Source organism: Mytilus edulis, chromosome 11 (genome assembly GCF_963676685.1).
Source record: "Mytilus edulis chromosome 11, xbMytEdul2.2, whole genome shotgun sequence".
Lineage (NCBI taxonomy): Eukaryota > Metazoa > Mollusca > Bivalvia > Mytilida > Mytilidae > Mytilus > Mytilus edulis.
In genome coordinates, this window is record NC_092354.1 from 54131282 (window position 1) to 54158605 (window position 27324).

At 34.4% G+C, this 27324-nt stretch overlaps 3 protein-coding genes across 3 annotated transcripts; all 3 read right to left on the bottom strand.

Annotated features, from left to right (window-relative positions):
• Nucleotides 1-52: 52 nt before the first annotated feature.
• LOC139494380 (zinc finger protein 585A-like) lies at nt 53-25028 on the bottom strand. Its single transcript, XM_071282542.1, has 5 exons — nt 24872-25028; nt 19577-21175; nt 1127-2252; nt 773-837; nt 53-478 (listed from the first exon to the last, which is right to left on the bottom strand). The coding sequence occupies exons 2-5, from the start codon at nt 20636-20638 to the stop codon at nt 236-238; spliced, it is 2496 nt and encodes an 831-aa protein (XP_071138643.1). The 5' UTR covers nt 20639-21175; nt 24872-25028; the 3' UTR covers nt 53-235.
• Nucleotides 21102-26517, bottom strand: LOC139494381 (zinc finger protein 441-like). Its single transcript, XM_071282544.1, has 2 exons — nt 26220-26517; nt 21102-21175 (listed from the first exon to the last, which is right to left on the bottom strand). Exons 1-2 carry the CDS (start codon nt 26515-26517, stop codon nt 21102-21104), a joined length of 372 nt encoding a protein of 123 aa, XP_071138645.1.
• A 33-nt stretch (nt 26518-26550) lies between these two features.
• LOC139494382 (zinc finger protein 564-like) lies at nt 26551-26961 on the bottom strand. Its single transcript, XM_071282545.1, has one exon. It carries the CDS (start codon nt 26959-26961, stop codon nt 26551-26553), a length of 411 nt encoding a protein of 136 aa, XP_071138646.1.
• Nucleotides 26962-27324: the final 363 nt, after the last annotated feature.

The window sequence follows — 27324 nt, forward strand, 5'->3', positions numbered from 1 at the left end:
ATTTTTAATTCAAATAAATTCTTCAATACAAAAATCCTTTCAACGAGTTTTACCCAAGTTTGTATTCTAAAGTGTCTATTTAAGTCACAAATTCCATTCTGCAACACATGCCTTACATTCCTATGGTTTTACAGTTTGTATACCATGTATACATGTCTTGTAATGTGTTTCTCTGAATTACAAAGCCTATTAAAACTTTTACCAAATACATAAGATGTATCTCATTTATGTGTTCTCATGTGTCTCTGCACATTTTTAATATAACTAAAACTTTTACCACCAACATCACAGTGATGAGAAATATCTCCTGTATGTGTTCTAATGCGTCTCTGCACATTCTACATATTACTAAAACATTTACTTCCAACATCACAGTATGTGTTATCATGTGTCTCTGTACATTTCTAATATTACTAAAACATTTACTTCCAACATCACAGTAATGAGATTTATCGACTGTATGTGTTCTAATGTGAAACTGTTAACTACCTAGATGGGTAACTCCTTTACCGCATAAATCACAAACATAAGGTGTATCTCCTGTATGTATTTTCATAATATGTTTCTGCATATAAATAAAATGCATAAATTCTTTTCCATACATGTATACGTCACTAATTTTACCATAGGTATGAGTTCTCAAAGTAATCTATAAATTACCAAGTGTGCTAAACCCTTACTCACTTGCATCGCCGATATGAGGTGCATCGTCTGTATGTGTTCTCATGTGAACCTTTAAAATACCAAGCTTAATAAACTTTTTAACGCATACATCATTGCCATTTTCAACTTTATCACCAATATGAGATTTATCTCCACTATGTGTTTTGTGTGATTCTGTAAATGATCAAGCCGACTAAATCCTTTATCGCATACACCAAATTTATGAGGGTAATCACAGGTATGTGTTCTCATGTGAGGACTTAACTTTTACCACATGCGTCACAGTCATGAGATTTATCGTCCATATGTATTCTCATGTGTGTCTGTAAATTATGAATAAGCGTTTAACCACATACACTGCAGTCATGAGGTTTATCGCCCGTATGTGTTTTCAGGTGATTCTGTAAACTACCCAGCTGACTAAAGTATTTACCACATACGACACAGTACTAAGGTTAATAACCTGTATGTGTTCTTTCGTGTCTCTGTAAATACAAATATTTACTAAAGCCTCTACCACATACATCACAAGCATAATGCTTATCTTCCGTATGTGTTTTCCGGTGAGTCTTTAGACTACCCTGCCGACTGAAGCCTTTACCACATACATAGCATTTATAAGGTTTATCACCTGTATGTGTTTTTATGTGATTCTTTAAACTACAAGGCTGACTGAATCCTTTACCGCATACACCACATTTATGAGGTTTTTCACCCGTATGTATCCTCGTGTGAATCTTTAAATAAGGACGCTGACTAAAACCTTTACCACATACATCACAGACGTGAGGTTTATCACCTGTGTGTATTCTCCTGTGAGTCTGTAAATTGCCAAGATTATTAAAACCCTTACGACATACACCACAGTAATGCGGTTTTTCACCTGTATGTATTCTCATGTGAATCTGTAATTCAGGACGCCGACTAAATCCTTTATCGCATACACCACAGCAATGAGGTTTTTCACCTGTATGTATTCTCATGTGAATGTTTAAATAAGGACGCTGACTAAAATCTTTACCACATATACCGCAGGCATAAGGTTTATCCTCCGTATGTGTTCTCATGTGAGTCTTTAAACTACCCGACTGACTAAACCCTTTACAACATACACCACAGTCATAAGGTTTTTCACCTGTATGTGTTCTTATGTGAGTATTTAAACTACCAAGCCGACTAAACCCTTTACCACATACACCACACTCATGAGGTCTTTCACCGGTATGTATTCTCTTGTGAGTATTTAAATTACTAAGCTGATTAAAACCTTTACCACATACATCGCAGTCATGAGGTTTTTCACCTGTATGTGTTCTCTTGTGAGTATTTAAACTACCACGCCGACTAAACCCTTTCCCACATACACCACACTCATGAGGTCTTTCACCGGTATGTATTCTTTTATGATTCTGTAAACTACCAGGCTGTCTAAACCCTTTTCCACATACACCACAGTCATGAGGTCTTTCACCGGTATGTATTCTCATGTGAATCTGTAAATAAGGACGCTGACTAAACCCTTTACCACATACACCACAGGCATGAAGTTTATCATGTGTATCGTCTGTGTATGTTGCCATGCCTTTTTGTTAATTACTGGATTAACTGAAACTTCAACAATTTACCAATTAATCCTCCAAGACATTCATCCTTTCAACATGTTCAATAAGGTTCAACTCCAGTAATTGTGTCCTTGTTCAACTCTGCAATGAAAAAATAAGATATTTAAGATTGAAATCTGTAGACTGGGCACCTCTCTGTAAATCACCACTAACAGTCTATGTTGTTTTAGTGTAACACACTTGACAATTACAAATGTATGTATCTGCATGTTATCTTTATATATCCCGTAGCTATAGGTAGTTTCCCTTTAAAACGCTACCATGTAAAAGCCACATCCAATAAAATTGAGAAAGGAAATGGTGAATATGTCAAAGCGACAACCACCCGACCATAGAGCAAACAACAGCCGAAGGCAACCAATGGGTCTTCAATGTAGCGAGAATTCCCGCACCCGTAGGTGTCCTTCAGCTGGCCCCTAAAATATGCATAATAGTACAGTGATAATGGACGTCATACTAAACTCCGAATTATACACAAGAAACTAAAATTTAAAATCATACAAGACTAACAAAGGCCAGAGGCTCCTGACTTGGGACAGGCGCAAAATTGCGGCGGGGTTAAACATGTTTATGAGATCTCAACCCTCCCCCTATACCTCTAGCCAATGTAGAAAAGTAAAAGAATAACAATACGCACATTAAAATTCAGTTCAAGAGAAGTCCGAGTCTGATATCAAAAGATGTAACAAAAGAAAATAAATAAAATGACAATAATACATAAATAACAACAGACTACTAGCAGTTAACTGACATGCCAGCTCCAGACCTCAATTAAACTGATTGAAAGATTATGTCTTCATCATATGAATATCAGGTACAATCCCTCCCGTTAGGGGTTTAGTATCATACTATCATAAAATATATGAGAAGAACATAACCCGTGTCATGCCAACAACTGTTTTTTTAGAAATAAATGTGTTTAGTTCCGATGCAAAGACCCTATCAGTGAATCAATGTTAAAGCCAAAATATGCAATCTTTAATGACCTGACAACAGTATCGTAACTATATCCCCTTTTAATAAGTCTATTTAAAGGTTTTGTTAGTTTCTGAGGAGAATACTGACATTTTTGTGCTTTATAAAGAATATTTCCATAAAATTTTGGATGTGAAATACCTGAACGTATAAGATGTCTGCATGTTGAGTTATATTTACGAATTATTTCCTTATACCGGTGATAAAATTTAGTAAATGTTTTGACCAGTTTGTGATATCGAAAACCCTGGTGTAATAATTTTTCAGTAATACATAAATTTCTCTCGCTAAAATCTAATACATTGTTACATACACGAGCGAATCGTACAAGTTGAGATATATAAACACCATAAGATGGTGACAAGGGAACGTCACCATCTAAAAATGGATAATTAACAATAGGAAATGAAAAATCATCTCTTTTATCATAAATTTTTGTATTAAGCTTCCCGTTTATGATATAGATATCAAGATCGAGGAAAGGGCAGTGGTCATTGTTATCATTAGCTTTATTTAAAGTAAGTTCTACAGGATAAATTTCTTTAGTATACATACTGAAGTCGTCATTATTTAGAGCCAATATATCATCCAAATATCTAAAAGTATTGTTAAATTTTTGTATCAAATGTTGTTTTGATGGGTCTTTGCTAATTTTAGTCATAAATTGTAACTCATAACAATACAAAAACAGGTCCGCAATAAGTGGTGCACAGTTAGTCCCCATTGGAATTCCAATAACTTGACGATATACGGAATCTCCAAAGCGAACAAAAATGTTATCAAGTAAAAATTCAAGTGCATAAATAGTATCAAAGCATGTCCAATTGACATAGTTCTTTTGTTTATTGCTACTAAAAAATGATCTAAAAGAGTTTGAACATATGTACTCGCATTCCGACTTTTTAAATGCCCAGTTAATTAGGGATGTGAATTTTTTCTTAATAAGAATATGAGGCAAAGTGGTATATAGGGTAGAAAAATCAAAACTTTGAACAGATTCAAAATCACCAATATATGCATGCAATTTATCAAGTACTTCCAACGAGTTTTTGACACTCCAAAAGTAATTAATTCCACTATTTTCAAAGGCCTTATTTGAACAATTTATTATCAGGTTTTTTATTGTACCAAGTGTACTAGTAAGTAAAACAGACAATTTAGTAGTTGAACAATGGCTGGAAGATGAAATAAATCTATATTTGTAAGGTTTTTTGTGCAGCTTCGGAAGCCAGTACATACTTGGGACTTTCATTGTGTTTGGTTCTGCTTGTAAAGAAGTAGCTAAAAGTTTATGTTTGTTACAGATGTCGTTTTCTGAAAATGAAGTCAGTTGGAATGTTGGTGAATTCGTGATTTCCTTTTGCAGAACCTCTATATAAAATTTACGTCAAACAATAATGATATTATTCGCAGCTTTATCAGCCGGGACAAAAACAAATTCCTTGGCTAGTTCTGTTAGTTTATTTTTGATACGCGAAATAGGGTTTTTATAGTTTTTGTTGAGGGTAAAATGTTCTTTAAAATGTTGTATTCGAATATCAACTATCTTCATTACTGAATTAAAAAAAGAGTCCAAAGATTTTTTGTCAGCTTTTTCCCGTTTTACCCATTTCAAACAGTAGGCGCGGAGTGAGTCGTTGATGATATTACGACACTCATTCCAGTTAATAGTTGACGGGGGACGATATTTAGGTCCTTTACTGAGGAATGATTTTAACTCTCGGTCGCGAACGATGTTAAGGTCTCCTGTTATAACATGGGAAATTGGTCCATAGGTGTATTCTGAATTACTGCAATTACACGACATAGGTGTATTTTCAGTGATATTTACATCTTTACACAATTGGCTATAATTAAACACATATTTTCGGGTAGATTTCTTGTAAATATAACAAATGAGAGGGAGTTCAGTATTATCAAAATATCCAGGAATTTGGTCTTTAACAGAATGGTCGTTAAAAATACCGGCAATATTTACAAAATCAAAACCTTTATTGACATACTTTATTTTAATAAAATGTTTTTTATGATCTTCAGGGCGATCAATTTTTGGAAACAGTTTAGAATAACAATATGCCATTATAATTTGGACAATTTCATACTTAGGACTGTAATATGAAATTGTGTTGCAATCCTCTAAAATTTTATTTAATTTATTTATAGGTAAAGAACAAAGCTTGGTTAACAGATAATGTCTGCCGTTGTTTTTTGAAATGGAAATTAGGTCCGAAATATTTGTATGGTTGGTCCGAAATTTTCTTTGATTCCGATTTTTTCTGCGTCCATGAGAACGATTTTTACGAACAGTTTTAGAAACTATATCCAAAATGTTAACAGAATCGGTTCTTGATATATTGCCAATTCCCATGATATTATCATTAAGACCGAGAGGGTAGACTGTCTGTAATTTTTTAATCCAATTTAATTCATTTATTTTTCGTGATCGTACAAACTTGGAATGAGATTCACCAGGCTGCTTATTTACTACTTCTAAAGGTTGAACTGTTAAATATTTAATAGGATGACTGTGCTTCTTAAGATGTTGATAAATGATACTTTTGAATTTATTGGGTCTTTTAAAACGATACAGGTGTTCTTGCGTGCGTTTAGATAAATATCGCCCAGTTTCACCTACGTACTGAATACCGCATCCCGGTTTGTTTCATGTGAGTAAATAAATAATACTGTTTGTTTTTCAAGTAATATCAGTTTCAAAATTTAGAGAAAATGTGCGACCATTAAATGTGGACCTTACTGTATTGTTGGTGGAAAGACGGGGACACGTAAGTCATTTTTTGGCATGACACTTATCGATAGAAGGGTAACCACGATTTTTATTGTTAAAAACGTTAGCTATTGTAGTATTTTTAGATAAGCGATTCTGAAGATTGAGACGTGTAGATACCCTTTGAACGAGTTTAGTATTTAAGACTTAAATCCTGTTATTTACATTGCACCTGAATTTAAAAAAAGTTGATAGATGGAAATTCAAAACGTTTTATCATTAATTTAGTTAGTTCAACGCCACTTGTTGATATTTAGCAGAATTGCAACATGATTGATAAGGCCAAATAAAAAAGTATGTGTGGACACTGGTTCCAGTTACATCTGAAAAAAAGTTAGGGTAGGTACTAGGTAGGGATTTTTTTTTTATTTTATGTTTTTTTTACATTGAGTCTGACTCTATGGGAGCAACATTCTGACTTTAGCAGTGCTTAATGAAAAATGACGATAAAATCTTTAGGGTAGGCTTTTTTTAGCCGAAAAAGTAGGGACGGTAGGGTTACTGGAACCACACATATATTTTTATTTGGCCTAAGCAACATTTAAATAACGTTTGACTGTTGCTTCCTTAATGTCATTAATGTCTAGTGGCAAGCCGTAAGCATGTAATGCAGATTTAGAGGGAACATACAAACTATAAAATTGAGAATGGAAATGGGGAATGTGTCAAAGAGACAACAACCCGACCAAATAAAAAACAACAGCAGAGGGTCACCAACAGATCTTCAATGTAGCGAGAAATTCCCGCACCCGGAGGCGTCCTTCAGTTGGCCCCTAAACAAATATATACTAGTCCAGTGATAATGAACGCCATACTAATTTCCAAATTGTACACAAGAAACTAAAATTAAAATAATACAAGACTAACAAAGGCCAGAGGCTCCTGACTTGGGACAGGCGCAAAAATGCGGCGGGGTTAAACATGTTTGTGAGATCTCAACCCTCCCCCTATTACTCTAACCAATGTAGTAAAGTAAACGCATAACAATACGCACATTAAAATTCAGTTCAAGAGAAATCCGAGTCTGATGTCAGAAGATGTAACCAAAGAAAATAAACAAAATGACAATAATACATAAATAACAACAGACTACTAGCAGTTAACTGACATGCCAGCTCCAGACTTCAATTAAACTGACTGAAAGATTATGATTTCATCATATGAACATCAGGCACAATCCTTCCCGTTAGGGGTTTAGTATCATACCATCATAACATATATGAGAAGAACATAACCCGTGTCATGCCAACAACTGTTTTTAGAATAAATGTGTTTAGTTCCGATGCAAAGACCTTATCAGTGACTCAATATTAACGCCAAAATATGCAATCTTTAATGACTTGAAAACAGTATCGTAATTATATCCCTTCTTAATAAGTCTATTCAAAGGTTTTGTAAGTTTCTGAGGTGAATACTGACACCTTTGTGCTTTATAAAGAATATTACCATAAAAAATTGGATGTGAAATACCTGAAAGTATTAGAAGTCTGCATGTTGAGCTATATTTACGAATGATGTCTTTATACCGATGATAAAATTTAGTAAATGTTTTGACTAGTTTGTGATATCGAAAACCCTGGTGTAATAATTTTTCAGTAATACATAAATTTCTCTCGTTAAAATCGAAAACATTGTTACATACACGAGCGAATCGTACAAGTTGAGATATATAAACACCGTAAGATGGTGACAAGGGAACGTCACCATCTAAAAACGGATAATTAACGATAGGAAATGAAAAATCATCCCTTTTATCATAAATTTTAGTATTCAGCTTTCCATTAGTGATATAGATATCAAGATCGAGAAAAGGGCAGTGGTCGTTGTTAGTATTAGCTTTATTTAAAGTAAGTTCAACAGGATAAATTTCATTAATATACATACTGAAGTCGTCATTATTGAGAGCCAAAATATCATCCAAATATCTAAAAGTATTATTAAATTTATTTCTCAGATGTTGTTTCGATGGGTCTTTGCTTATTTTTGTCATAAATTGTAACTCATAACAATACAAAAACAGGTCCGCAATAAGTGGTGCACAGTTAGTCCCCATTTGAATTCCGATAATCTGACGATATACGGAATCTCCAAAGCGAACAAAAATGTTATCTAGTAAAAATTCAAGGGCATATATAGTATCAAAGCATGTCCAATTAACATAGTTTTTTTGTTTATTGCTACTAAAAAATGACCTAAAAGAGTTTGAACATATATATTCACATTCTGATTTTTTGAATGCCCATTTAATTAGGTGTGTGAATTTTTTCTTAATGAGAATGTGAGGCAATGTGGTATACAGGGTAGAAAAATCAAAACTTTGAACAGATTCAAAATCACCAATATAAGCATGCAATTTATCAAGTACTTCCAACGAGTTCTTGACACTCCAAAAGTAATTTATTCCACTATTTTCGAAGGCCTTATTTGAACAATTTATTATCAGGTTTTTAATTGTACCAAGTGTGCTGGTAAGAAGAATAGACAATTTAGTAGTTGAACAATGGCTTGAAGACGAAATAAATCTATATTTGTAAGGGGTTTTGTGTAGCTTCGGAAGCCAATAAATAGTTGGGACTTTCATTGTATTTGGCTCTGCTTGTAAAGCGGTGGCTAAAAGTTTATGTTTGTTACAGATTTCGTTTTCTGAAAATGGAGTCAGTTGGAATGTTGGTGAATTTGTGATTTCCTTTTTCAGAACCTCAATGTAAAATTTACGTCAAACAATAATAATATTATTAGCAGATTTATCTGCCGGGACAAAAACAAATTCCTTGGCTAGTTCTTTTAGTTTATGTTTGATACGAGAAATAGGTTTATTGTGGTTATTATTTATAGTAAAATGTTCTTTAAAATGTTGAATACGTATATCAACTATCTTCATTACTGAATTAAAAAAAGAGTCCAAAGATTTTTTGTCAGCTTTTTCCCGTTTTATCCATTTCATACAGTAAGTATGGAGTGAGTCGTGGATGATATTACGACACTCATTCCAATTAATAATTGACGGGGGACGATATTTAGGTCCTTTACTGAGGAATGATTTTAACTCTCGGTCTTGAAAAGATCTCCTGTTATAACATGGGAAATGGGTCCATAAATATATTCGGAATTACTGCAATTACATGAAGTAGGTGTATTTTCACTGATATTAACATCTTTACACAATTGACTATAATTAAACCCAAATTTCCGGGTAGATTTCTTCTAGTTTAAACTAGTTTACTTCTGTAATCAGTTGAACGGTTACACGCCAATATTCTGACAGCCCATTAGTCCGACAGCCCATTGGTCCGACAACCCATTAATCCGACAACCCAATAGTCCGACAACCCATTGCTCCGACAGCCCAATACTCCGACAACCCTTAAAGTCCGACACTTATCAAGTCAAGTATCAGGGTATTAGGGTAAAATAAAATTTGTCTGTCTGTATTATTACGTTTAAATAGGTAATCCCATATATTAAAAAATCAGTCCGTATATATATAAAATAAGGCTTAGGTAGTTCGAATACTTTCTATATACTCAATTCGAAATCTGTATATAGAATAGAACAGAAAGAATATTTCATTTTCCAAATTAAAGGGTCTATAAAGAGCATATAAATCAAGAACAACCAGTGATGGTGCGAGCTACTGATGATTCAAAAATTTCGCTGTTGAGTTATGAATCTGAAAAAGCATCACGCTATGTAGCTGACTTATATAAACCTTGAAACCAAATTTCCGAAATCATTGTATTGTAGTTCCAGAGAACAATGTGACGAACATTTTTAACTTGGCTGGTCATGTGAAAAGTGTTCGGTAAACAGGAAGTTGTTAACAATGAATCTGAAAACGCATGAAACGATACAGCCGACTTCAATAAACCTTTCAGAAATCCTTGTATTATAGTTCATGAAAAAAATGCAACGAAAATATTCATGGGACGGACGGATGAACTGTCTGACTAACTGACGGCCGGACGGTTGGACATGTGGACAGACAGAGGCAAAACAGTAAGCCCCCACTTTTTCGAAGCGGTGGTATAATGATTGGGTCAACATTAAGACTTTACAATACTAATATGATATAATTATCTTAATAGCAACATACATGTAAGCCTCAGTCACAATCGGAGCCAAAACAAAATAGAAAAAAAAAACCTTACCTCACACATTGATATCAAATTACAGTCCTTATCAAGACATGCAATATATACATGTAATAGGGCTCTTCACGGTTAGTTCGGCCATATATATTGGATAGGGGGCAGATTTTCATAATAGAGGTAAAAATGGTGTGAAAAATACGGGAAAACATCATTAAAACAGAGCTGTTGCTTGGAAACACACATAGGATTTCCCACACTTTCATACCATTTCCACCTCCTTCCAAAAAATCTGCCCCCTATCCAATATGGCCGAACTAACCGTGAAGAGCCCTATTCAAAAGAACTAACAATATAATCATCATTTTCCCCCCTTAATAGTAACGTTTTCTTGTGTTATTAAATATCGAAAATTTATTTAACTTTTTAAAGTCTGACATGTGCTAGATAGATGCTAAAAGAGTTCCTCCCTCAAATTATTATGAAGTGAGCATTCGATTGAAAAATGACACTCATCCTCAACTTTATCAGCTGTACAATACGATTGTTTGAGTATCTGACATTTTCAATTCTTAATGTAATGGGTGAGCACCGATTCTTGATTAACATATGAACTTACATGTACCTTTCTTAAAATCAATGATATCTATTTGCCATAAAACACATAATGTACTAAGTTTTTACAATTAGACAAATTGACAAAGACACAAGCAGGACAAGAATGTCACACATTGTCTTAGATTTCTTACCAGTCAAACTGCGTTGACTATATATTTCTATTTCTATTTCATATACAGTCACTGACCCGATATCACTTTTCCTCATGACTATTTAAGTAGAAGACTCAGTTACCGAAATGTTCTTGTCCGTCATATTTGTCTTAAGACGACCGCAAAACTTTTTTTGGGAATCTTATAATGGTATGATGTCGTCGTCTGTGTCCGACGTCTGTGTCGAGGGTAAGGACTGAGCAGTTGAAATAAGCATGTGTTTCAACTCAAATATAATGAGACAAATATCCCGCATGGAAAGAATGATTGGAATCAAAACGGACAACCCCAAATATTAAAGAGAACAGGGTAGGTCTTTTTAGAGAAAATTTACCAATACACACAAGACAGATGCATTGTCAGAATAATGGGCTGTCGGAGAAATGGGCTGTCGGAATAATAGTTGTCGGACTAATGGGCTGTCACCCAGTTGAACTAATCGTTTACTGAGTAAATTATTAAAACTACTAACTTTTAATGAACCATTACAATTTTACTGTACAAACTAATATAATGCATATTTAATCATAGAATGAAATTCAAAACAGTGTAGCTGTGGCCATTGATTGACACATTGAAATCATCCATTGACTGGGACAATTTACGTGAACGTTTGTCTGAAACGACCACTGTTCACGACGTACCTGCGATAGACATTTAAAATGTGGGGTCACAAAGGTTTCTTAACGCCTTTAATTCGAAAAATTAATCAGGAATAACCTTTGTGTTTTGATTTATATAATTAATATAAATCAAAATATCGTGTTATTTCTGATGAATTTTTCGAATTACTTTATTTAGGTGTTGAGAACCTTTGGTGACCCCATAGTTTAAGTGTCTTTAAAAAGTACATAGTGAGCATTGGTCGTTACATACAAACGTTCACCTAAATTGTCCCAGTCAATGGATGATTTTAATGTGTCAATCAATGGCCACAGCTACACTGTTTTGAATTTCATTCTATATATAAAACATGAAAGATGGACCAAGCAGGCTACATGGAATGCCAAGCTAACTGCCTCCATCTACCACATGATTAGTTGCATCTTATAATTATATATATTTAGACCTTGGCAGGGGATCACCTAATTTCCAAATTTTATAACCACTGAAATATCTTTTTTGGTAATGTCGTCTTTAGAAAGCTGATACCAAACTGACACAATTTAATCCATTTTTTTTTGTTTTGTTTTAAGTAACGATATTTTTACATATTGATCCTTTTATATATTTTTTTTAACTTATTATGCATATGGTATACACATCTCATTGTCTCAATAAAAGGAATCCAAACGGTATTTTAACTCATACATTTTACATAGGTAGACTCACTTCAACTTAAGCACCCCACCACACTGTGTAAATATCGATGTAAATATTTGATTTAGCTTTAAACCAATATCCTAAGTGGGAGTGCACCGATGTATAACGGAAGAAATTACCTGTAAAGACCAGAACAGAAGTATTTGACAGTGATCCCTTACTACATTTATCATTTATGGGGATATTGCAAGACTGCCAGCTTCTTGCATTTTTTTTTCCATTTTTTTCAACAGATTTTATTTTTTAAAAAGCAAATGTTTAATATCATGCATTTTGGGATTCGAACATCACTTGCAGACAATATCAAACAAGAGACGTTACTTTCAGTGGCAAATATGTCATGCCTCATCAGGACGACAACATATTTTACAGTAAATACTAAAGATTAGTTCTATAACATGTATAATGAGAGGCGGAAGAATATTTTCAGGGACTTCAGGATTGTACCTAAAGTTATTATTCCAGGACTTTGGGGTTTAATTTGTATAGTTAATACTGATGGACTTCCGGTAACAAATCATTCATTCATTCTCATTTATCCCCCCCCCCCCCCTTTTTACAAAAATGTTTGACACGATGTAGGTGTCCCAGAAAAAAAATAGAATAGCCTAGCAAGACGTCATAGTTCTTTGGACTATCCAAAATATATATTTTTTTTCTTTTATCGATATAAATGTGACCTAAATATAATATTTAAATTATAAATTCAACAAATCATAAGATATCTCAAATATATATATTTTTTTTCAATTTTTGTCTTTCTATGCCTTCTATAAAATTAAATAGTAACAGACAATAACTCAAAATAACTCGTTTTATTGTATGATATTACTGTTTTCCACTTAATCGATGGTGTCACTGTGCGATGATGTTCGGTGGTGAAGATACCCACAAATGTTCTATCTTTGGAAACTTGTAGGATTCTCGCTGCTGTTTTTATTGAATGGGTGCAATTTTTAAAAAGTACTGTGACGTTATGTTGTTCTTTTTGATTCCACAAGGCACAACAATTTATCATGATCTATCAGTGGCGGATGCAAGGTGAGTCTCATACACCTAATTGCTATTTATTCCAATCCGGATAAGTTCTAAAATTACACAACTTTTTCATCGAGTTGAAGCTATCTGGGACCCTGTTTAAATAATGCCCCATGCATGATACTTTTTAATGAGACTTGTTTAAACCACCGTAAGTACTTCAATCAAAATATTTTTTTACTTCAATTTTAATTTCGAAAAAGTGGATCATCTTCTATCAAAGTTTTTTAATGGTCGCTTTCTAAAGTTTTTCCTCCCTCAGCTCACTACTGGTGACCTCTATTTTCGGCGGCATGACCCAAACAGGAAGTTACATGTGTAAATGACTGTTTTTCCCGGATTGGACTAAATAACGATAAGGTGTATTGGGGTCTAAGCGTGACGAGGGATTGCCGATTTTTTTGTAAGCGTGACACGTACAAGTCAAATTATTGTGTCATGAAAACGGGAAGTGAGGTCTAGCGGGACTCGGGAAATGACAAAAAAACTAGAATTGCTTACGTACATAGTGTAAGCGGGATACGGGAATCTGACAAAACAGTAAGCGGGATCCGGGATCGGAACCCCCCCAGTGAGACCCCCTCCAAGGGGAGGGTTGGAATTCCCTTTTAGTGTACGATCAATGCATTTGTATGGGAACATGTAGTTGGAACCTTTATTGTGGGTTGCGACTCCACTTTAAAATCGCTTGATCCGCTCCTGTCTATGATCATATATAATGGGGTTTGTCCATTTAGATAAACTTACTTTTTCGTCTGCCAAGAGAATATACGTCCAGGGAATGAAACCAAAGTTATGATTTTCTTTCTTTACACTGAATCGCCGTTCTATTTCGGCGCACTCCTATGTAGGATCATGTTTTTGATGAATTATTTCAGAGTAACAACTTGCTACAAATAATTCTTGACTGCTCGAAGTTTCATTTCTTGACAACTCAACGTGACAACATCTACACATTGAGAAAATTAATGCTGGACTATGATTTAGCTTACACCAAAAGCGTTCATCAATGTTATAATACTGAAGAGAAATGTCTATGATATGGAAATTATTATATGTGATATAAATTAGAAATGAGAACTGTAACTGTGTAGATATATTGTTGGTAGGATATTTACAGTGTACAAAGTATTGGTTGAACATTTCTATCGAACCAATTTTATTAGTGCACCGTTGTTATTGTGACCGTGTATATGTATATATAGTGACAATTCATAGGATTTTTAAAAGTTTAATCAACACTGACAAAAGACAACAGTGCCAGTGGTTCATCTGACAGATGTAGCAAATACAGGATAGGTAAAGATAAAGGTATCAGATGGGATAAAGGACGAGTCGACATCAGAAAATCGATCAACAAAGGATAAAAAAAAAACTGAATTCAAATTGTTTGGGGTCCAATTTGCTACAAGTTTTGTATATATATCCTTATGGGTCAATCAATTTTTCACAAATTAAGTTAAGAGGGTTGGGGGGGGGGGGGGGGTAGGGAGGTGGTAGTGAAAAAAACTATATGAATTAAATTTTTTATCCTATACATTGAACTTTATATGTCGTCCCTAATGCGATTCATAGAGATTAATAAATGGCCTTTTCCATAGCGGCCCGGGTATCACTCTGAGACCTCCATATCAGCCCGAGACGTAAACTGATTTATAGTTCTTTCTTATGTTGTACTGTTATACCACTGTCCAAAGTTAAGGGGAGGGTTTGGATGTTTGGATCCCGCTAACATGTTTAACGGTACACCCGCCACATTATTTATGTATGTGCCTATCCCAAGTCAGGAACCTGTAATTCACATGTTGTCGTTTGTTTATGTGTTACATAGTACATTTTGTACTTGTTTTTCATTTATTATTTTTTTATATAAATAAGGCCGTTAGTTTTCTCGTTTTAATTGTTTTACTTTACCATATCGGGGCCTTTTATAGCTGACTATGCGGTATGGACTTTATTCATTGTTGAAGGTTGTACGGTGACCTATAGTCAGTGATATTGTTGTCTTTTTTCAAAACTACCTCTACCGTTTTTTATTGGGAAAAATGCATATTTTTTATTGAAATTGGGAAATTTGTATATTTTAATCTAAACACATCTCCAATTTTTTGCTGACCTTTGCTGTCTTTTTTGCACAGTTTTTTCATGTATATTTTGGTTGTCAGACATTTCAACCAGAAAGGTACTTTTCAGAGAGGGGAAAGAAACAGAAGCAATGATGGTACTTACAGGTTTTACATTAATGTTAGCAAGACAATTCTTTGTTTGGCTTGCTTGCTTTGTTTGTATCAATGTTTGCTCAAGCATGGCAATTAAGATAGGCGGGGCTTCAGCTTGTATACATAATTCTTAGATTTTATTGGACGTTACATTTGAGGTTAAGGACACTTAATTTTAAAACATCACATGACAAATATTTCACATGTTTCCTCACCTGTAAAAATTAATACAATAATTGGTCAATGAAAGAAAAATATAAACTGTTTTCTTGAATGATGATGAGAAACTAGACTTCCACAGTTTTGCGCCGAGTGAAAAAAAAGTTATATATTTTTATGACATTGACCTTATATTGTTCTTCTTATAACATATCACTCTATTAGTTCAGTTATTTCCGTATCTGCCCTTCCATTATGTAACTCAAGAAAAAATTCCAATAAATGGGTAACAATTGTATCGGAAAGAGAAAATCGAGTCCACCTTTTTTTATGTTAGGGTGTGTTTGAGATGAATATTTTGTCTTGAAAACGTACAAAGAAAGAGTATTTGATACATCATCTCGCTTCAGATTCTATCATTTTTATATAGCAAAGCTACAGGTTGACTTTATAACATAAAAAAATCACAGTACTAAAAGATGAGATATAGGGGTCAAGAGAAATACCTATCCAATGAATCACAAAATCAGAGTAGGTATGTTCGAATAGCTATTTTACTAAAAGTTCTTGACGACAGTCTTTAATTTGGAGGATGAAAATGAACATCTTCGAAAAAATAATAATATTGGCTTCCATTTCTACAATTGTGAAAATGAACTGCCGTAATGGGGAGATAATTTTGACGAAGTAGAATTACACTTACATGTATCTTCTAACATTTACACAAAAGAGCATTTACACTTACATGTATCGTATAACATTTATACAATCATTTAACAATTTTTACTTCATTAATTCAAATAAGGCCAACCTTAAAAATATGTTTGTTTGCAGTTTTCCGACTGTACCTTCAGACTGAAGGGTCGGTAGGTAGGAAAAATATTTTATTTTATCAGCCAAAATACAGTTTAAACAAGCAGTTACACTAAACCAAGTTTCTTGTGAAGAAAAAAACATTTTAAAACAACAAACACTGGACATGCTGAAAACCAACATCAAATGAACAGGCATTTTCAGACAAAAAACTTTTTAACCAAAACTGAAACTTTAACATAGTGTCTTTATCCAATTTATGACATAAAATATGATATAATTATTAAATACTGGAACACTTATAAACAAGGAATGTCATTATGACTAGGTCGAACTGTTTTAAAGAAATATATTCAGACATGTATGCTTCTTGACTAGAATGTTTTCATGAGAAGAGTATCTTCATCAGAAAAATGTATATATTATAGATTTATAAGACAATTATTAAAGAGTGTATTTTTAATAGAAAAAAATAACCATTGAATCTTCCTCAATTGAAAAAAAGGCAACTTGAAAAAAAAGTATTAAGACATCCGACTGTTTTCATATTTCTAACAATATATGTGATAAGGTTATATTTTTGCCAGGCTTTAATGAAAACCAAAGAAATCTAAAGTTTGGGGTGAAATCCATAGCACCCAATTAAAAGTAAATGGTCTGTACTGAAATGTTTTTAATGCATAAAAAAATTGGCAGCATACATGTAGCTCCTAAGGACATGTTTTAATTGAATTCACACAGGCCACACAGTTTGGGTACAATGTATATTTATTATTGTAAGAAAGAGAATAATTGCAATGAGTGGGGCAGCCCCCCTTATCCTAAAGGAGCATACTCATTGCAATCGAAGATAGATTTAATATAGAGAGAGTATATTTATTTTTCAAGCTAACCATTCATTTTCTCTACATCTTTGTGTAGTTAGGGTTGCTTCTTATTGATTTGGCATGATCTATATCCATTAACATTTCAAATGAGCCCTTCCTCCGTACAGGCGTGTTTACAGATATCCATGAAGATTTAAGTCACGAAGGAGCATAGGCGGATCCAGGGGGGGGGGGGGGCCCTGGGGGGCCCGGGCCCCCCTTTCGTGGGAAACATTTGGTTGATTATATAGGGAATCACTGAAGCATGACTGGAGTGGGCCCCCCCTTAGGTCAACCAGAGGGCCCCCCCTTATGAAAAGTTCTGGATCCGCCACTGAGGAGTGGTTTCATCTTTGTCTTCTTCACAACGATTTGTAGAAAATATGCCATACTTCAAGCTGCTGTCGAATTATTTAACCACTGAAATTGGTTCCATAAAGTCAGGCTCCACAGATTCTGAACCCGATTTGTTTTAGACAGAATGGTTATCGTGTCAGTTATGAATATCTCCTGCATCATCGTCAATGATATCATCACACATCATTACATGTGCCTGAATCTGTATAAACAGTTTACTAATAAACTTTTTTGTTTGTTATTTGTCTTAAAATTGACACGAGACGACAGCGTAAAGTACACCTCCGTGACTTCATGGATACCTGTAAACAATTTCCATGTGCTTTATCATTAAATGGTCACATGAACGCTTGACGGGAAGCTAAGAAAAACCGAACTTGAAATGCGTAATTGACCCAGACTTTAAATAATTTCTGGAAAGGACCCAAAGTTCCGGATCGCGTCAATAGAGGTACATGTATTAAAAAAAAATTCTTCAAATTTAAAGCAATAAAATTTTCACAGTCGGGAGGATTTTCAAGGGTCGGTCGGTAAACTGCAAACAAACAATATTTTAATTTAAGCCTAACTCTTTAATACAAAAATCCTTTTAACAAGTGTTGTCAAATTTTGTATTTTATAGTGTCTTTTTTTTTAGTCACAAATTCAAATTAATTGTGCAACACATACATTACATTCCTGTTGTTTTACAGGTTGTATACCATATATGCATGTCTTGGGATGTTTTTCTGTAGATTGGTAAGCCGATTAAAACTTTTACTAAATAAATAAGATGTATCTCATTTGTGTGTTCTCATGTGTCTCTGCACATTTTTAATAGAACTAAAACCTTTATAACCAACATCACAGTACTTAATGAGATGCATCTCATGTATGTGTTCTCATGTGTCTGCACATTTTTAATAGAACTAAAACCTTTATAACCAACATCACAGTACTTAATGAGATGCATCTCATGTATGTGTTCTCATGTGTCTGCACATTTTTAATAGAACTAAAACCTTTATAACCAACATCACAGTATTTAATGAGATGCATCTCATGTATGTATTCTCATATGTGTCTGCATATTTTTAATACAACTAAAACCTTTACTTCCAAAATCGCAGTATGTGTTCTCATGTGCCTTTGCACATTTTCAACATCAATAAAACTTTTACCACCAACACAGTAATACGATTTATATCCTAAATGGGTTCTCATGTCTTTGTTCATTTCTAAGATAACTTAAACCTTTACCACTAACATCACAGTAATGCGATTTATCAACTGTATGTGTTTCATGTGTCTCTGTACATTTCTAAGATAACTAAAACTTTTCTTCCAACAACACAGTAATGATATGTATCTTCTATATGCGTTCTTATGTGTCTCTGCACATTGTCGATATAACTAAAAATTTTACCACCAACATCACAGTCATGAGATTTTTCTCCTATATGTGTTCTCATGTGTCTCTGTACATCTCTAAGATAACTAAAACTTTTCTTCCAACAACACAGTAATGATATGCATCTCCTATATGTGTTCTTATGTGTAATTGCACATTGTCGATATAACTAAAACTTTTACCACCAACATCACAGTAATGGGATTATCTCCTTAATGTGTTCTCATGTGTCTCTGTACATTTCTATGGTAACTAAAACTTTTACCACCAGCATTGCTGTAATGAAATTTATCGACTATATATGTTCTCATGTGCATATATCAATTACTAAGATGCTCTACTCAATTACCGCATACATCAGAAACATATGGTGTATCGCATGTGTGTATTTTCATGTTTCTGTATATTAATGCATCAATTCTTAACAATATACAAGTTTCACAGTCACGAGCTTTTACCATCAGTATGTGTTCTCATGTTAATCTGTAAATTTCCAAGTTGATCAAACCCTTAACCATTGACATTTATCGCCGTTATGTGTTTTTGTATGTCTCTGTAAATGATCAGTGCGATTAAATCTTTTACCGCATACGCCGCATTCATGAGGTTTATCACCGGTATGTATTCTCATGTGTGTCTGTAAATTACCAAGACGACTAAACTTTTTATCACATACCTCACAGTCATCATGTTTATCACCTGTATGTGTTCTCATGTGAATCCGCAAATAACGAAGCTGACTAAACTCTTTACCACAAACATCACAGTCATGAGGTTTATCGTCCATATGTGTTTTCATGTGAGTCTTTAAATTATCCAGCCGACTGAAGTCTTTACCACATATATCACAGATACATGTATGAGGGTTATCACCTGAATGTGTTATCATGTGTTTCTTTAAACTACCAGTCTGACTAAACCTTTTACCACATACACCACAACAATGAGGTTTTTCACCTGTATGTGTTCTCATGTGTTTCTTTAAACTACCAGTCTGACTAAACCTTTTACCACATTCACCACAGTAATGAGGTTTTTCACCTGTATGTGTTCTCATGTGCGTCTGTAAATTATGAAGATGAATAAATTTTTTACCACATACACTGCAGCCTTGAGGTTTATCGCCCGTATGAGTTTCCATGTGTCTCTGTAAATAACGACGCTGACTAAAACTTTTGCCACATACACCACATGCATGAGGTTTATCACCGGTATGTGTTCTCATGTGTGCCTGTAAATTACCAAGACGACTACACCTTTTACCACATACGTTACAGTTATGAGGTTTATCACCTGTATGTGTTATCATGTGGTTCTTTAAAGTACCCGACTGACTAAACTCTTTACCACATACATGACAGTCATGAGGTCTTTCACCTGTATGTATTCTCTTATGAATTCGTAAATAACCACGCTGACTAAAGGTTTTACCACATACATCACAGTCATTGTGTTTATTGTCCGTATGTGTTCTCATGTGATTCGTCAAAGAACCCGACCGACTAAATCCTCTACCACATACACCACAGTCGTACGGTTTATCACCTGTATCGTCTGTTTGTGATGTCATACTTTTTTATATTTACTAGCTTAACTGAACCTACAACCATACATATAACTCCAGTCGTGTGTCTCTTCAGATTACTGCCACAAGTACATAAATATCACAAAATTTAATTTTTACACCATTTCACCAGTACGTTTTGTCATGTGTCCCTTTAATTAACTATCTTGACTTAATTCGCTAGCTCAAACATCATATTTACGACATTTTTCATGAGTCTGTTTTCTCAAAGAGGCTTGTTAAGGTCTCTTTAAGGTACCACCTCGACAAATTATCTGGCAAAATCACATGTATGACGTTTATCAACAATCAGTGTTTCGTGTGGGTCTATACAGTACAATTTAACGCCAGCGTGTGCTTAATGTGTATCTATACGGTACCATTTATCACCAGCCTGTGTTTAATGTGTCTCTGTACGGTACCATTTACCACCAGCCTGTGTCTCTGTACGGTACGTACCATTTCGCACTTAATCCTCTGTCAACAAATTCATCTTTTTAATAAGGTTATCTCCAGTAATTGTCTTCTTGTTCAACTCTAAAACTGTAAGGAAAAAGTAAACAAATCTAAGGCTAGTGACCAAAACGTTTTGAAACCTCTCTGAAAATGACACATAAAGACCCCCCACCCCCACCCCACCCTCTATATAAACTGTATATATTCTGAACGACTTTAGAAAAAATCAAAATCTGACTTAACTGTGGCGAAATTTTGGACCCCTGAAAGATTTTTTCATTTTTGTTTGCTTTGTGAAACAGTTCTTTCAATCCTTTGCCTCACTTAATTCAGTTTTAAAATGTTGCATCTCCATTTTGCCAAGACTGAGAAATAAAGAACTGAATTAGCCCTTAAGAATACTGCAAACATGAAAACATAAACGTGCTGCAACCATACTGTATGACTTCAGAAACTCCTCTTACTGTCCTTCCGACAACGATACAAGTAGACAAGATTTGTTGCTGGCCATCAATGAACAGATCAACGTGTAGTGACAATGAAACGTCAACCGAATTTGATTTCGCAACGTCATTTGCCAGACATGTTTGCGGCCGCAACGTCAAATGCTATTCAAATTGCCGAGTGACATTGAGTACAGATTCATGCCATAAATGTTTCCCATCAACTGAATTGCCAAGGAATCAACTGAAGAAAAACCTTTAAAGCCCTCAAATTCCATCCGCATAATTGCCAAAACCAATAAATGGGTTGAACAAATGCAAAATCAGAAGGTGTAAATCAGAACCAAAAACATGTCAGACAGAATTCGTTGACCTTTCTGACAATCATTTTGGCGTTTGTAACAGGCAGTCATCGCTTTTGACGGTGACACATTCATTCAAAAATAACACAAAATTAATCTAGTGTTGCGTTTCTAAAGTAGGTCAGTATATGTTGTTTTGGTATACTTCACATTAATGTATCTGTATGTTTGGATAGGGGGCAGCTAATGCCAACTCTGGGTGCGAGATTTTTCTACCTGTGTTGAAGACTCATTGGCATGATTGTTGGCCTTCGGTTGTTTTCTGTCATTTGATTTGGGTTGTTCAACTTTTTTTTTTTTAAGAAAAAGTTAATTTGATTAATAGCTTTATTGCTGATTAATTCGAAGTCACTGAACCATGAACTAGGGACCCCAAATCAGTCCACAAATTGAGATGCATGTGCTGATATCAATTGATATGGTGGATATTATCGTACAATATATCATCCTTAATTCGTTTTTATAAGCGAAAAAAAAAGCAACAAAACTATGTACATTTTGTAGAAGGTTTAAAATAAATTTAGCGTAATAACACCATAACTTTTTTTTATTATTGTTACATTTCCATGTTACCGTAGCCAGTGCCGTACACAGGATAGACTGTTTTCGGGATTGACCCTTTCGGGATCCGGGAATTTTTTTCTTAGAATTTCGGGATGTCGGGATTTAAAATTATTTTGATTCAGGACCTCGGGATTTCTCGTGCTTTAAAGCCCGGGATTTCGGAATCAGGACCCCCTCCTACCCCCTCTCACTGTTTAATAGTATATGCATATCATTCAATCATCATTGCATGGATGTATTACTAACATACGTCCTTCAAGGCTGGTCATTGTCATTAAGGTTCGTCGTAACATTTTAGCTGAACTGGACGTATTTACACCAAAAAAATTATACTCTGAGTACAGAAAAACCTGTGAAAGTTTTAAGGCATGATGGGACCTATATAATGAAATTTTTAAAATGCATTTTATGGTTCAGAAAATTATAAACTTTTCTGGATTTTTCTATTCATTTTGTTTTCATTCCTGAGGAAGGTGCAACCATAAACCAAGTTAGAAAAACGTTTGAGAAGTTCCCCTCATATTATCGATGTTGTGAGTAAAATTGATTTAAATGGACAATAGATGGACCGACGTTTTACGTTTCCGCAAATAGACATAACTTTTCCGGGGGAAAAAAATATGACGTTTCCGGAAAAAAAGGTTTACGTTTCAGCAAATAAATATCTTTTTTTTCCGGAGAAAAATAACTATTCCGGAATTTTTTTTTATTACTTTTCCGCAAATAATTAAGAAATATCTTTACAGTAAGTTAGAGTTCTCATCTAAGTTATGTTTGATGTTGTTTGAAGATCCAATAACACATCGAATAAGAAGAAAAAAATGTTAGAATTGCTAGCGTAAAACTGCTCGCTCAGGTGGGCATGAAAAGACTCGGCACCATTCGTTGACAAAAGTCAACTCACGGGGGGGGGGGGGGGGGGGGGTAACTTCAATATTTTCTTAGTAGGGGTGTGCCATTTTTGCCTCAAAAAACGTACCCATTTAAATATAACATTCACTGAAATTCAGTACCTATAGTTATATAAATATTTAAGAAAGAATGACCTATACTTATATACAATATTTAAAATATGAGCCATGAGCCATGAGCACTGCTTATATAAGCACTAACTCACCGGGGTTCATTTGGGAACTTATTTGAAAGCACTTTGTTTGAAAGGTGAACTTTCAAATGAATTGATTTAATTTAATATAATAATTGACCATTAATAATGTATGATTCTCAATAGCATATTTATATATGATATGTAGATCATATCCCGAATCAAATTGAATATATAGTTATCAAACGTAAATGCATTTTAATATAGGATGTCATTAAAAAGGAGGGTCATTTTTATATAAAATCTCGCAAAATTATGACCCATATTTTTGGCACATCCCCGTATACCCAATAATAGGAAGTTGACCCCCCGTGAGTCAACTAGTTGTATCTAGTATAGTGTATAGATATAAGATCAGAACCTTTTCTTTATTAAAGAAATGAAATAAATAATTTATCTAATATATATTCCATTTTTTATAATTTACCACGTAAATTTCCGGAAAAGTAATAAATACAAATTGCGGAAACGTATACTTTAAATTGGCGGAAACGTAGGGTTGGGACTTTGAAAATTAGCGGAAATTTGCCCAGATGGGCAATAGACACCTGTAAACAATAGGTGCTTTAAACTGTGTTAAAAAGTGGAACGTATCAAATGAAGCTAGTTTGTTCATTTATTTTTGCTGGAAAAAAATGCCTGTAAATATCCGGGTAAGTAGTTAAGGTTCATCATAACAAATGGACAAATATGGCCATATTCTCACCTCAAAAACTACTCTACAGACTTACCTGAGCAGGTGTAAAAATAAACGAAGTTGGGATACAACTTTGAGATGCTCCCTCATTGGTAATAACAAATGCATTGAACTTTTAGGCAATGGCTACTGTTACATGGAAATTGGGGGGGGGGGGGGGGGGGGGGGGGGATAGGGCTAGGATGATTTTTTTTCTTTTTTTTTTCTTAGTTTATTTTGACTACTTTTACATAAATTGTCATCCTGCCATTTTTTTTGTCAAGTTGCTCAAAACTCCTGTCCTGCCTTTTTTCAAATTTCATCCAAGCTCCCCTAATAAAAATCAAATGATAGCTCCCTAATGGCCGGTAATGAAATCATATTACAACCTCACATGTGATTCGCAAAGATTCGTCGGACAAAAACAAACTCACAAAAACAACATATTGGATGATTCGTAGAAACTGTAATATTGTAAATTTTATACATTTTGATTTAGGCATTGTTTTATTTACATTATTTGTTATATGTTATACATAAATGTCATGTATGTTATAGCCTTGGATTACGCAATGTCGATAAAGATATGAATGTGCTTTATCCATTTTAATATATGAATTTGAATAAACTTACTTTTTTATCAGGTTTTTTTTGCAAGGAGAATATGAGTCGAGGGAAAGAAACTAACGTTATCATGGTTTTCTTTCTTTCTACAGACGACACCTGTTTAAATCGCCGTTTTCGTGATATCGGCGCACTCATATGTAGACGGAGGGATAATTCAGCTTAATTGTAATCTATAATGTTAAGTTGATATGAATCTACTTGTATTAAACACAACTTTATCTTTACCTTCAACACTTTCAATAAAACAAATTTTTTGTAAAGCAGGCGATACATTTCATCGTGTGCACTTTTGTCAAATAAATAGGGCCGTTAGAATTTTCGCTTGAATAAACATTTGTCCCTCCGGGGCCTTGTATAGCTGGCTATGGGAAATTGGTATTGCAAATTGTTGAAGGCCGTACGTTGACCTGTTGTTGCTAACTTTTACCGGCGTCATTCGGTCTCTACGGACGAAGTTTCGCAATATTTATACCACATCTTCTTATTTTATGTTGGTCATCTACAGTGATACATGATAGCAAACATGAAACAAGTACCACTGAACGTAAAGTATAGTCCTGATCATACACGAAAGACGTGTCACCAAATGTGATGGATCGTCTTGATGAAACATGTGCCACTGAAAATTAAGTATGGTCGTGAACGTACATAAATTATGTGCCACTGAACGTAAAGTATCGTCCTGACAAACACTTGTAACATGTGCCCGTGAACGATAGGTATACTACAGAACACACGTAGAACGTGTCTCACAGAACGTTTAGCATCGTCGTGAACAAATATGAAACATATGCCATTGAACCTAAAGTGTAGACACGAACAAACCTGTAACATGTCTCTGTGAACGTAAATCATAGTACTTAACAAACATGAAATATGTGCCCCTGAATGTCAGTTAAATTATAGTACGTTAAAACAAACATGAAGTATTCGCCCCTGAATGTAATATAGTACTTAACAAACATGAAACATGTGCAACTGAACGTAAAATTATAGTACTTAACAAGCATATAATATGCGCCCCTGAATGTAAAATATATTCAGGGACAAATATATCAAAAACATGTGTCACTGCGCCTAAAGTGTAGACCAGAACAAGCCTGTAACATGTCCTCGTGAACGTGAATTGTAGTTCTGAACAAACATGAAACATGTGTCCCTGAACGTAAATATAAAAAAAAAAGATGTGGTATGAGTGACAATGAGACAACTATCAAGAAGAGACCAAATGACACAGAAATTAACAATTATAGATCGCTGTACGACCTTTAATAATGAGCAAAACCCATACCGCATGTTAGTCATACATAAAAGTCCCCGAAATGAAAATTCGAAAATTTTAAAAATCTTTTACCATCAACATCACAGTAATAAGATGTATGTCCTGTATGTGTTCTCGTGAGTCTCTGTACATTTCTAAGATAACTAAAACTTTTACAACCAACATCACTGTAATGAGATTTTACTCCTGTATGTGTTCTCATGTGTCTCTGTACATTTCTACGATAACTAAAACTGATACCACCAACATCACAGTAATGAGATGTATCTCCTGCATGTGTTCTCATGAGTCTCTGTACATTTCTAAGATAACTTAACCTTTTACCACCAACATCACGGTAATGAGATTTATCGACTGTATTTGTTCTCATGTGTCTCTGCGCATTTTTAAGATAACTAAAACTTTAACCACCAACATCACAGTCATGAGATTTATCTCCTGTGTGTGTTCTCGTGTGTCTCTGTACATTTCTAAGATAACTAAAACATTTACCACCAACATCACAGTAATGAGATGTATCTCCTGAATGTGTTCTCATGTGTCTCTGTACATTTCTAAGATAACTTAATAACCTTTTACCACCAACATCACGGTAATGAGATTTATCGACTGTATGTGTTCTCATGTGTGTCTGCACATTTCTAAGATAACTAAAACTTTTACCAACAACATCACAGTAATGAAATGTATCGACTGTATGTGTTCTCATGTGTCTCTGCACATTTCTAAGATAACTTAATAACCTTTTACCACCAACATCACGGTAATGAGATTTATCGACTGTATGTGTTCTCATGTGCATGTCTCTGCACATTTCTAAGATAACTAAAACTTTTACCACCAACATCAGTGATGAGATTTATCGACTGTAGGTGTTCTCGTGTGTCTCTGTACATTTATAAGATAACTAAAACTGATACCAACAACATCATTGATGAGATTTATCGACTGTATGTGTTCTCATGTGTCTCTGTTCATTTCTAAGATAACTAAACCTTTTACTATCAACGTCACAGTTATGAGATTTATCTCCTATATGTGTTATCACGGTGTCTCTGTACATTTCTAAGATAACTAAAATTTTTACCACCAACATCACAGTGATGAGATTTATTGACTGTATGACTGTGTTCTCATGTGAAACTTTTAACTACCTAGATGGGTAACTTCTTTACCG